General features: G+C 43.1%; 1 protein-coding gene across 7 annotated transcripts in view; it reads right to left on the minus strand.

Annotated features, from left to right (window-relative positions):
* The window catches only part of mef2aa (myocyte enhancer factor 2aa), an 87,831-nt gene continuing 74,990 nt past the window's right edge, over nt 1–12,841 (minus strand). For 4 of the 7 annotated variants that reach the window (XM_021322155.2, XM_036150103.1, XM_036150106.1 and 1 more), the window contains 5 exons: nt 10,952–11,136; nt 8,997–9,020; nt 5,178–5,307; nt 4,858–4,981; nt 1–4,681 (listed from right to left, as the gene is read on the minus strand). In XM_021322155.2, the coding sequence (XP_021177830.1) occupies nt 4,330–4,681; nt 4,858–4,981; nt 5,178–5,307; nt 8,997–9,020; nt 10,952–11,136 (815 nt within the window). In that variant the 3' untranslated portion in view covers nt 1–4,329. The remainder of the gene's footprint in view (nt 4,682–4,857; nt 4,982–5,177; nt 5,308–8,996; nt 9,021–10,951; nt 11,137–12,841) is intronic. The other 3 variants (XM_036150113.1, XM_036150115.1, XM_036150099.1) reach the window with 1 other exon arrangement.

Here is a 12,841-nt window from a genome sequence, read left to right on the forward strand (position 1 = left end):
TTCAGATTGCGCATACACTGAGGTGTTTAATAAAGTAGACAGTTTATACTGTTTGGGACTTCACAGAAGAACAGGTTCTATGAAAGAGTTGTTTACTTCATTTTATATAGAATAAGAGAAAAAACCCTAAATTACACATGAAAAGCCAATATTTGCACTTTTTCTGTGGAATACAAATTTTGTACAACAACATCTAGCATAGTATCTTAATTGTTCAATAGAAAGTTCACTTGAATAATTATCGTATGTTGAAAATAAAATAACACATTCCAGCGGAAAACAAAAATGCAGATTAACTTAGAATCTATCTCAATTTTTAAAACAAATAATTTCATTGTTGGCAACAAAGTCCAGCTTGTGCCGCCAAACGGTCTGAGTGCTCAAACCGAAAACAGCTTCTTTAGTTACGTGAACTATCAACTACAGACACCAAACACTTAGTTCTGTTTTATAAAAGCCAAGAAGCAAAGCGGTGTACTCTTGCACAGCAAAGTGAAGAAAGTCCTCTCCAGAGGTTCATTGATTACCCTTTCCTTTCACATTCATCAGTTGTGCACAATTTAGACGAGGACTAACAGAGCAAAAGTGGATCACTGTGCATTCACCAAGCATTTTCTTGTGTGGGTCTGCTGCGAAGAGGAGAGGCAGGTCTGGTCCCACCCGGATGACGCCTGCATTGTCTTTCCTCGACATGAGAGGAGGATACATGTGGTGCAATTTCTCTTTGGGATAAGGCATTTCCTAACTGTGCATATTGGTAGAGCAACTACAAAATTCCCTGATATGTCATCAAGTGCTAAAAAATGTGCTCAACTACGAGGCGGCGCTGCCAAGACAGGCTGATGATTTCTGTTGAAGTCATTTATTATTGCTATTTTCCTCCGCTGTGTTAGACTGGATTACAATGTGGACAATTAAACTCTGATCATCTATATCTATCAGTGTGTAGAAAGTGTTTTGCTTAAGTATCTAACAGCTGAACTTTTTTTTTTTTTTTTTTTTTTTACATTTTGTAACATTACAACCACAAACTTCATTGTATTTCACTGGGATTTTTTTTTTTTTTTTTTGTCAAATGGATCAACAAAAAATTGTAAAGTAGGAGGAAAAAGATGGTTTCTTTTCTGTTCTTTTTTTTCTTTTTTTTTTTTTACAATTTATGCAATGAAAAATGTGGCCCCCATTTGTATTTGCTTCTTTTTTCTTCTGAATTCACTTTTTAGAGTGATTTTGGAGAGCTACTAGGGCACGAATCAGGGAAGCAGCCACTCTGGAGCAGCTGAAGATATCCACAGAGCACTCCCAAAATCTGTCCTTTAAAGAAGAGCATCAAGAAGAAAGCCGTTGTTGCAACAACAACAAAAAAGCCATAAGAAGTGTAAATTGCAGTTTGCAACAAACCACAACGAAAGATGGTGCTCAGGGGCGAGGGCAGACAAGACAAAAAAATTGGCCTACGTGCAAAATCCTCATGTAGATGAAAAGTAACACTGCACATGGCACTGAATACGTCATCCTTAGGTTAAAACATGGTGGAGGCAGCTCATACTAAGGGGATGTGTTTTTCAGCAGAAACAGTGCAGCGGTTTAGAGCTCAGACTGAATTAGGTGCTTAGCTTCCGGCAGGACAACACAAAGCATATGGCCCGGCTACCACTGGATACCAAGGATTGGCTTGAACGAAAACTTATGTACCCAGAGGTACTCTTCATCCTATCTGCCAGTTTGAGCAGTTTCTCAAAGAATGGACAAAAAAGTTCAGCATGTAGATGTGCAAAGGTGGAAGAGACATACCCCCAAAAGGCCTGCAGCTGTTATTGCGGCACAAGCTAGTTCCGCAGAGTACTTACTAAGAGGGGCTGAAAACAAACAACACGCTTTCCAGATCTCTATCAGTAAATAAAAGTTGCGATCCATGTATCCTTTCTCTCGCGTTTCACAAGCGCTGCCTTTACGTCGGTCTGTCACGTACGATCCCACTAAAATACGTCAAGGCTCGTGGCTGAAGTGCGACAAAATGTGAAAAAAGTCCCGGCTGCAGAAATACTTTTGCAAGTGGCAACGAGAAGATGGCCCAAAAAGATTGAGAATATTAAAAAATTGTAGTCCAGTAACTTCCAGCTGTGGCACTTCAGAATAAGAGGCTAACAGTCTGACACTCTTTCCCCCAGACAGCCTGCAGACTGAATATGTTTCGTAATGACATCATAGTATTTGTATTTCATGTGACGTGGGGTTCAATCTGCATAGATCTGAAGTGGTGTTAACTGTGGGACGGTCGAGGGTGAAGGATGCCTTTAGGTCATTGACACACACACACAAGACATGCCATGGAGAATGCACGGTGAAGTCTGTCTCGTACAGGAAAATTCTCATGCAAATGTGTGCCTCTCAGCAGGAAAAAAAAGTGAAGTCGGTCAGTGTGCTGTTATCCGTTGTCTGGGTGATGCCTTTTATAATGGAGAATTAAAAAAAAAAAACACTACCCTGTTTTTTTTGTTGTTCTTTTTTAGTCCTCTTTACAGTGTAATAACACTGGCTTAATGCCATAACAACTTCCAATACTTTTGCCCATTTCTGGCTCCTAATGTTCTACTACAGGGTTTACAGCACTGTCGCTAAATGGGGATGAATTTGTGACAGAATCTCTTGTGCCAATTGAGTTATTATGAGTATTTACAACCACACGTGGGTGCCCATACACGATTTTCTATTTTGTCTTTAAAAAGTCACCAGCAGCTTCTTTTGTGTCGAGATTCATTGGCGTAAATTCCAAAAGTCAAATGGCAGGATGGTGCGAATGGCCTTAGACATGGTTTTCATTCAGAAGCGACAACAGATGGTTCTCTGTTGCGTGAGATAAAACCTTGGGTTTGAATGGCGGCAGTAACTTCAGCACCTGGTGTTACAGAACAATAGGTAGGAAGAACCCCCCCCCCGATTCCCCCACAGCCTTGTGATCATCCTTCAAAAAGAAAGAAACAGCAACAAATGAATAAAGGTTTGACCTTACAGAATTGATTTTAGAGTGTATTCAGGACGAAACCGACAATCCTTAATCAAAAAACTCATCTGAGTTTAAGCAGAAATGACTGAACAGAACCGTGAAATATTGGACCAGTGACTTTTTTTTTTTTTAAGGGTCCACTCCTGTAAACTCAGCTGTAAACCACAAAAATATACTTTCTTGAAAACGGTGTGTACTCACCACCCTGGCAATATATATATCAAAGTTGCTATTTACACAACAACAACAACAACGACAAAAAAAAAGGACAAAACGCTTGGCTCAAATTTTGACATTGTACAAATAGAACAGCAAACGTCCATGGCTTTTTCGATATCTGATTCAAGAATCTGCTTCACGTGGATCTTTACACCGTAGCAAAGCACGATGAAAAAAAGCAGAGTATGATGGAGAAGAGAAAAAAAAAAAGAAGAAGAAGAGAGGCAGCATTTGAGCGAACTGTAAGGAGATTACAGCAACTGTACAAAACAACACAAATAAAACCCCAGCTTTGGCTTATTTAACTCATGGATTGTTGCTCAAATGTGAACACGTTGGCTTACTAACCAGCTCGACTGGACAGCTTTGCATTATCTTAGCTATGCACCTTACTCTTTTAAATTACAAAATGAATTATCGTTATTGCAAATAAATTCTGACACTATTTTATTCTACCTCCCATGTTGTTGTTTTTAAGTTATCTCAGCTTATTAAAGAGTCCTGGATGAGCTCGACTTGATGTGCCCTCTATCTCCTGATCTGAAGGATTGAATTTATGTTTTTTAAAGAGGCCCCTTTTTAGACAAAACTCATGTGGTTGCAGCACTGTATTTAAACAAAGTCCTTGCGGCGGACATCGTATGTAATTAGAGAGTCCTTAGCCTGAAAGCGACGTAATTTTTTCGGGATTGTTTGCGAACTCGCGAGCACAACAGCAAAAAAAGAGCAACTACATTTAAGTGTCTGACTAGACCAGTGGCTACAATAATCTACCGCCTATTCTTTAAAAAGATTTTCTCTCGTCTGTAGACGCCTCCTGAACTGCACCGAGTACCTGATGCCACCTGCTAGTGCACCAAATGCATTTAGATTATTTAACCTTCCTGTATAAAGTTGAGAATTGACTTAGATATGTCCTGACCTCTTCTACTGTCACGTCCCAGAATTACAAATCAAAGTGGAGTTGAATAATAGAATAATATCGACAGCTCTACGGACCCTTGCTCTGTCATTTATCCCCATGTCTAATCCCTCCCTTCCTTCCTTCCTTCCTTCCTCTCTCTGTCTGGCTGGCTGGTGGCTGCAGACCGGATCGGAGCTCCTTATGTCACCCATGTATCCATGCGCAAGCGCTTGACCGACGGGCTCTCCCTGTCCTCGGAGCCGGCGGGGGGTCTTCCAAGTCCAAGCGGGGAATGGAAGTCCGCCCGGTGGTCCTCGCGGTCGCTGCCGTCGTATGAGCTGCAGGACGAGCTGAGGCTGTCGGCGGGCGAGCGTCCCAGGACCTCCTGCCGGCTGGACCCCTGCTGTGGCTGCTGCTGCTGCTGCTGCTGCGGGGGGAACCCGGATGGGGTGACCCGCTCGCGGGGGGGTGAAATGGGCTCAGATTTGATGTTTATGCTCTGGCTGGTGCTGATGGATAGGTTGGAGCCCTGAGGTAGGTGACTTCCACCACTGCAGCAGGTATAAGAATAACACGTCGTGTTCAGTTTAGACACACACACACACACACACACAAAAAAAAGGGATGTAAGAGCACGATTCAGCATGATATCGCAGAGCACCGTGGGTGTTGCTTTTACACGAGGGCATCCGTAGAGTGTGCCTTTGTTTGCAAGTGTGTTACTCACACCAAAGAATTAAGAGCTGCCTGGCCTAGTTGATGCTGTTGCCATGCAGACATGGAGCCCAGAGAGAGCCCGGGAGAGCTGAAGCCCTGCAGGGAGGAGATCTCCGCGCTGCTCAGCGAGTACTCTGCAAAAAAAACACAAGCAGCCGCACACATAAACACGCGGAGAGCTAACTCGCGTTTCACTTCCACAGAGCTACGTGTCTACTGAGAAAAAAAAGAGCAGCGGCCAGGAAAGTGAACCAGAAACGGTCCCGGCAGAGACGGGGGGGGGGGGCTGTTTTCAGTGCAGGGGGACGGGGGCAGAAGGTGCGCACTCACCAGCGGGATTGTAGGCGGTGGGCATGCCTGAGTAGACCAAGCCCTGTGGGGGTAAGCTGGGGGTGGTAACAGACACAACAGGAGTGGCGAGCGGCTGGGTGGACTGGGAACTGCTTATCCTCTGGGTGTTCTGTGGGACACACACACGAAAGCAACACGGTGAAAATAAACGCAACAAATATGGCAGTTCAGTCTCCGAAGCCAAACAATACGAGTATACTCTTGTCGTGTAAAAGGAAACGTGCTTGAAAATGTCCTTTTGGTTTTTCATTTGACGTCGGACACGATCGACCACAAGGTGGCAGTGCAGCTGTGTGAGTTGACAAGAATATGCACGTATAACAGGGATTTTAAATAGTGCTGTTACAACACAAAATCTACCTTAATCACAAGAGCGTCTTAATAAATTAGAATATAACTGAAAACTCACCAATTCACTTTAGAAACTGTAACCTGTGCAGATTGTATAGATTCAGCCCACACAGAATGATGCATTTCAAGCCTTTTTATTTCTATTGGTTTGGATAAATAAGGCTCACATTACATGAAAAACCCAAAAGTAAGATTCACAACTAATTTGTATAATATAACCAATTAAACAGGATTTTTAGGACAGGAATGTCCGCCTACTGACTGATGTCTGTGTAGTGTGTTGTACTGCAACTGGACTCAAAATGAGCTTCTTTCAAATGACTTACTGCATCAATGCAGAGTGGCATGGAGGCGAAAAGCCTGTGTGTCTTTGGAGGTGTTAAAGAAGACCAGGTTGCTTTGAGAGTGGCTTCAGCTTGCCTTCATCATTGGCTCTGTTGTCTCCAATTTTACCTGTTGGCAGTTTTACCTAGAGTCTCTGTTGGGTTTAGGTCAGGTCAATTTGCTGGCTCTTCAAGCACAATGAGGCTATGAACATTAAAGAAGGTATTGGTACTTCTGGCAGGGCGGGTAAGTGCCAAGTCCTGCCAGAAAATCAAATCAGGAACATCCATAAAGCTTCTCAGTAGTGGGAACCATGTGGAAACTTCACACTAGACCTGAAGCAGTTTGGATTCTGGGCCTCTCCACTCCCCCTCCAGACTCTCGCATGTTGATTTCCAAATGAAATGCAAAATTCACCTTCACCTGAAAAGATGACTTTAGGACGACTGACCCCTCCCCCTAAACTCTTAAACAGGCTTTACTTCAAAACCTTCTTAAGGCTCCAATTACTATTTTTACTTTTGCATGTTTTTCTTTTCTCTCCCTCCTCTAAAGTTTCCATAAATATTATTGGATAAAGTACTTTGTGAAGTGCCTGTTTCTTTTGTGATGACCTCTTGAAGGTGTCAGTACCTATTTGCTGGACACCTGTCAAGTCATAGGCCGTCCTATGACCATTTTTGTATTTTAATATCCCTATCTATAAGACCATGTCCTTAAAATTAAAAGTGTCTAACGGCTATTACTATTTCCAGGCAAAACAATGAAGATCTAGTGGAAAAAAAACACAAAGAAATATATGATTCCATGAGGAAAAATACTGGAATATCTCTGGGAATACAGTGTGAACGTTGGTGTTCACTGAAGCGGAGGCTAAACTTGCCGATTGCTCAGATGTGACTGCAGAGTCGACTGAGGTGAGTACTGTATATTTCGGACCACAAGGTGCACCAGATTATAAGGCACACTAAATATTCTTCCCAAATGGGTAATATTACTCCGTCCCTCCGCATATACAGCTCTCTCCTGAAAGGGAGAGCTATCCATCTCTGTCGGGTGCAAGCGATGGTAAAATATGTGATTTTCTAGCTGAGCACCTTCTTTTCCAGCAGGCTCCCACCGCACACCTGTCAGTGAGAACAGAGAGGGACTGTGATGCCGCGCGTCCTTCTGACCGCCTGCTTGGAGCAGCTCAGGGTATCAAGCTAGGTGTCACATACAAAACAGTTTGATGTAAAGACTATCTTGCCTCTGAGAAGTGTGACACGCACACGTATACAATGAGTCCACGCAGAGTTTGCCTAGAGGACGCCTAGAGAACACGCGGACCTCTGCGGAGTGAAGTACGCCTGAGAATAGGGGGGGTGGGAGGCTGGGTCTTTACATGAATGCACTTCTAATTTAGACATTACAGTCAGGCAGTCTTGTAGACAGCTCAGAGGTCTGATCAGGTAGTGACACGCTGTACCGTAGTACTCCGAATATCCATTGAGCAGAGTGGCTTTATTGCTTACCAAAGTCATATTTACACATTTTAACAGATTTTTGAGTGCACTGTACCACATAAAATGGGTCAGTAAGCACAATGGTAATCATACATAAGGCGCACTGGATTATAAGGCGCACCATCAATTTTTGAGAAAATTTAAGGATTTTAAGTGTGCCTTATAGTCTGAAAAATAAGGTAGTAAATGTTCTGATATGAGGCTGTTAAAGTTTTTGTAGATTGGTTTATTTAATTAATAACGGTTGGTCTTCGATCACGCTGAGGTTTAATTTATAAATTAAGCAAACCGGCATTGTGATAGTTCTGCTATACTGCTGCCTGATGTCGCTACGTCTGTTTATATTTGTTAATTGCGCCCGAGAGCAAATTATTTTTTATATCCACCAAGACGGAGGCTTGGTGGATATAACCTTATTTTATCAAGATCACATGGTTTTTGGTCTTTTTTTTAATAAGCATAGTATGTGGCTATATACCTTTAACAGAAATAAATGCTTGAACTACATCAGTCACTGTGTGATGAACCTGTATAATTTATCAGTTCCTCCTTAATTGAATTACTGAAACAAATTAACTTTTCAATAATATTCTAATTAATTAAAATGTTCCTGCATAGTACAAAAATAGTTTCCAAAGCCTCAAATTTGTCTGGGTTGCTGTCCAGTTTAAAAAGGCACAAAATGTGGCAAATGAAGCCACTAAAAATATCACAATCACAGAACCCCCCTTAAAATGATCTTTTATCCCCCGATGTGTCAAATGTGAAGGGAATGCTAATGTTGAAATAGCAAATTGGGATAGAGAAAACCCACTATAAGAAGTTCCATCATCTAAACATTCAGAGCTGGAAAACAACAGATCGCTTTTACACTCACATAACACCCGAATGAGATGTTGCAAGAGGATAACGCAAATGACACATTTCAATTCCCAGAGTGACGCACGGAGAAGCTGCGGTGGTTTTTTTTCGGTGTAGTGGCTGGCATGCATCCACACAAACACACCTACACAGCTCGGTGCGGTCATGCGGTGAGCTTTGCTGTGAGCTACAAAATGCACACATCGCCTAATAATCAAAAGCAGACACACTGCAGTTTTTAAAACAATACTAGACAGGCCTTCCGTGGGTAATATAACAAACATATGCACAGCTGCCAACGGTCGCGTTTGAAGCCGTATTGCATCATAAAGTTGATGGCTTCCTTGAATTGTTCCAACACTATCCGGCCAGATGACTTCACCAAACCCCAAGTATCTCGCAGAATGATTTCATTTCGGATGATGTCATCTTTTCTCGCTCGGAAAAAAAAAGAGCATACATTTATGTTTTGCTCTTCAGTTGTTAAATATCAACTGCAATATAACAAAATTAATACATCGCACACGGAAACTCCCGGTGACAGTCACATGTCGGGAATGGAGGAGCCAATTTAACAGGCCAGGGCAGTCTTCACGCGCCAAACTCAATGCATGCAGTGACAAGAGCCGCTGTCGTTTAAAAAACGTTCTTAAGGAAAAGCCTCTCCTCCTCTGAACACCGCCTTCGGTTCGGCATCTGTGATTACTCAAAGCGTGTTAACATTTCAGCCACTCGCCCAGGCAATTGTCAAACTCACCAAATCCATTTCCTCCTCCTCCGACTGCCCTCGACAGAAGGAAAGAAGAGCGTTACGGAGCGCTTAGGAGGGGGAGGAGGTGACAGCAATGTAGACTTTATAGTAAAAGGGAAACAAATGAAAGTTCGACTGCTTATCAGTTTTACTCATTAGCAGTCAGAGTAAGTGAAATCTTACCCTTTATGAGCTTTTATGAACAGCTGTGTCTCAATAACTAAAATCCTTAAGCAGACAGTCTATAGTATGGACCAGAGAAAGATACAGGATATAGACTAAAACTACCCCCAAACGCTGACGCGGGCTCACAATCGTCATAAACTACAGATAAAGTTATTTCCTGTTCACCCAGAATCCTCCCTGAGCCTGAAAGGACAGCACGGAGCCCATCTTCCACCGTGTCTTTGCTGTGGGATATACTGTGAGCAGGCCAGGGCTCCTAATACTCATCCTCAATCAATAGCTGTGGGAAGACACGACAAGGGCGACAAGATATTATCTGGCTCACACCCTGGGCCCCTGATTAAGTCTTCATCTACACTCTGTCACACTGAGATGTGATTAATTTAATACCATTATGGCCTAATGACAGGCTGTCTGCAGACCTGCCACGGCAGGCACCTTCCACCGCCTCTGCGGCTCAGGAAGGACTGAAGCAACCTCCAGCCTCTGCCTAACCGGTTTCAGCCCTCCAACACTACATCCTGTCTGCTCTTGACGCATCCAAGGCACAAGAATGCACCTCCACAGGAAGAGTTTTGCGGTCGCCGAACCACTCGCGACGTGTAGAACAGAAAATGGCGACTTTTAGAAGAGGCTTGACATTTTGCAGCCAATTAACAGTGCCTGGGAAAACTGTTCATACCATTATAGCAGTTCAGTCATTATTTCATAGAATCAACGTTTGCAGCTGCAACTGTAATTGAGCACCCGCTCACAACATGATGATTCCAACACCACGAGGGTGATGTGTTCAAGGTGATGAGCGATGTTTTCTGTCGCAAATGGTGTCGTACTGATGTGCATGTGTTTCTTTCCGCAGGTGCACGGTGGACAGTTGTCATGTCAGTAGGTTCTCCCACCTGAGCTGTGGATCTATGCAGCTCCTCAAAAGTTTATCGGAATAATGCTCTCTCTCTCTCTCTCTCTCTCTCTCTCTCTCTCTCTCTCTCTCTCTCTCTTGCCTGGCCTGACAGTTTGGCCCAGATGGCTGTGTCTTGGTAGGTTTGCAGCTGTCTCATATGAGGTTCCAATTTTTGGATAACGGATTGGACAGTGCTGCTTGAGATGCTCAAGTGTTCAAATATCTACTGCCGTTTGTTTCATGACCATTTTCTGATTTAAACCTCCCCACAACTTTAAACCTGACAGGGTTTGCAATTTGGTCTTTAGGGTACTTTTTTGGTTCATCAGTGCTTTGCAACAAAGCGTCACAGAAAAGCTGTATTTATACCGAGATTACGTTACAAACAGGTCATGGCTAATTAGGGGATTTTTGAGAGCCCTTGGCTGCACTGGGGTTTATTTAAGGGTATCAAAGTATAAGGGGGCGGAATAAACATGTATGCCAGCTCTTTTGCATTTTTAACAATTAAGATGTTTAGAAAACCATTGACTCTGTTCCTTCCACTTCACAATTACACAGTAACTTCAAAGTGGATTAACTGAAGGAAGGTTCCCTAAACTTTTTCCCTCAGTCGATATTTCAACAAACGGTGCAAAAGGTTGGTTTCAGAAAGATTTGTGCTGTAGTATGCAAGTCCGCTGCAACAAAACAAAAAAAAAAAAGTCTTAACTGAGGTGTTAACCTGACTTGCAAACCATGCCATTCGGAGATGATAAGATCACAGACGTGTGCGGGCAACTCCAGCACAACATTCTGCTGTGAACGTTTCCATACAGCTTCTCGGGTCCTCGGGCTGATGAAGCTGCTGTGCAGCGGCGTGCTCTTTACTCACCAGTGGGGGCATCATGCCTTTGCTCGATGGAGGGATAACGACCCTCAGGTCTGGCTTGCGGCTCCCCATTCCCATGTTCCCCCCAGGAGGCGGCGGAGACTTGGTAGGCATGACTTTACCCAGGCCGTTGCCGCTGGGCGTGCTGAGGAGGCTCGGCGAGCCCCTGGAGTTAACGAAGCCGTTCCCTGCAGAGACACACGGCGACAAGAAACGCATCATCAAACCGGGGGGGGGACGGTGACTGACAACACTCCCGGTCATCAGAGAAACCTCTCACGCCGTCTCGTTCCGCAGCTCGCATTGCGGCACGCGGCGTTAAGTGTTTCCAACCCTCTGGGAAGTTTTAATCGACTCGGATAATTATCCTGCACATTTACAAAAATAAAACGTCCATTTCGAAATTGATGAGCCTTTAATTTTTTTTTTTTTTTTTTTTTTACTGTGAATGATTACATCAAAGGCAAGTCGTTGCATCTCGGGGATGAGGCGCAGTTCACTGGCAAATGGACTGTGACCACTTAAAAGAAACAACTGGGTCCATTACAGTCGAATAAATGTTCCGCTGTGTTGTTTTGCCACGCAAACAACAGAAAAGTGCAAGACTTTTGTTTCCACGTTCACACCTTGGTGATCGCGCTCGTTAGTCATCGCCTTTATTATTGTTTTAGAAAATCATCAATCTAGACTACTTAGTTGCAAAAAGCTTTTTTTTATCTTGCTCAACGACTAAAACGCCTAAACAGGGACACATCTCGTCACTGGGTGATTATTGAAATGAAATTAAAAGAAAAATCCAAGCTGAGAAACATTTTTCCTTTGTAGGAGCTCCAGTTCTTACAATATTCTGTTTCATGTCATGAGCATGCAACATCGTTACAAATTATAGCGCATTTAACAAAAGTGTCTGAAACAAGAAAGGGGCTTGTTTTCAAGAACCACTTTGAGTTTGTCTATTACAAGCGCTCATTGTCCAACCGTGGCAAGCTGCAGCGGCACTGTGAAACGTCTTGCATCTGCTTAGTTTCAAACTGTTGACATGCTTTAACACGTCTTATAAAAAAGAAAGAGATCCTTCCCGTTTTACAAACCTGCGATGCAGTTTTTTTTTTTTTTTCTTTTTCTTGTTTTTGTTTTTCGACAGCGGTACACTGTATGACTCATCCGCACAAGGTCTGCAAGCGCTCTAATAAAAAACTGGCCGGCCGATTGTTGGGGAAAAAAAACGACAACAAAGCACGAGTAGTATTTCAAGTGCACTTGAATTCGAAACGAGTTTGTGCTTTTGATACATGTCTGAGTGGAACTTACTTTTGCAACCAAAAAAAAAATAAAAAAATAAAAAACAACAACAAAAAAAAAAACTATTTGGTTTAATTTCTGAAGACTTCATTTTTATCTTGTACAACATCGACAGATCAGTAACACTTCAACAAGTTGCTGACTTGTCTATTGTCTTTAGCGGACCGAAACACAAAGCGGTTACACGACAAGGAGGCTCGGGCGTAGAAACATAATGGAACAATAGCCCCCGCTGACTGCAGATAAGGACAGCAACAATTCATGGCCAAATAAACAGTTATGAAGCCTACAATAGTATATCACAGCTGAATCAACAGTGTGTACAAGCAGCTATCGCCATCAGCTCTGGCTTTGATCACACACAAGACTTGGCCGCCGCTGCAAGAAAACAGTGTTTACAGAATTAGCAGGGTGAATGTCCAAGGCTCCAAAAATAGCGAGGCTGATTAAAAACAGCCAGGATGTCATTTTGTGGGAATGAGAAGTTAGCGCAAATAGGATTTCACGTAAAGGAATGGGAGGCAATGTGGCAATTTGGCACGTAAAGAGCAATCTGAGAACAACCGGGGAGCTGGTGTTCAAACCCTGGGC

Source organism: Fundulus heteroclitus, chromosome 2 (genome assembly GCF_011125445.2).
Source record: "Fundulus heteroclitus isolate FHET01 chromosome 2, MU-UCD_Fhet_4.1, whole genome shotgun sequence".
Classification (NCBI taxonomy): domain Eukaryota; kingdom Metazoa; phylum Chordata; class Actinopteri; order Cyprinodontiformes; family Fundulidae; genus Fundulus; species Fundulus heteroclitus.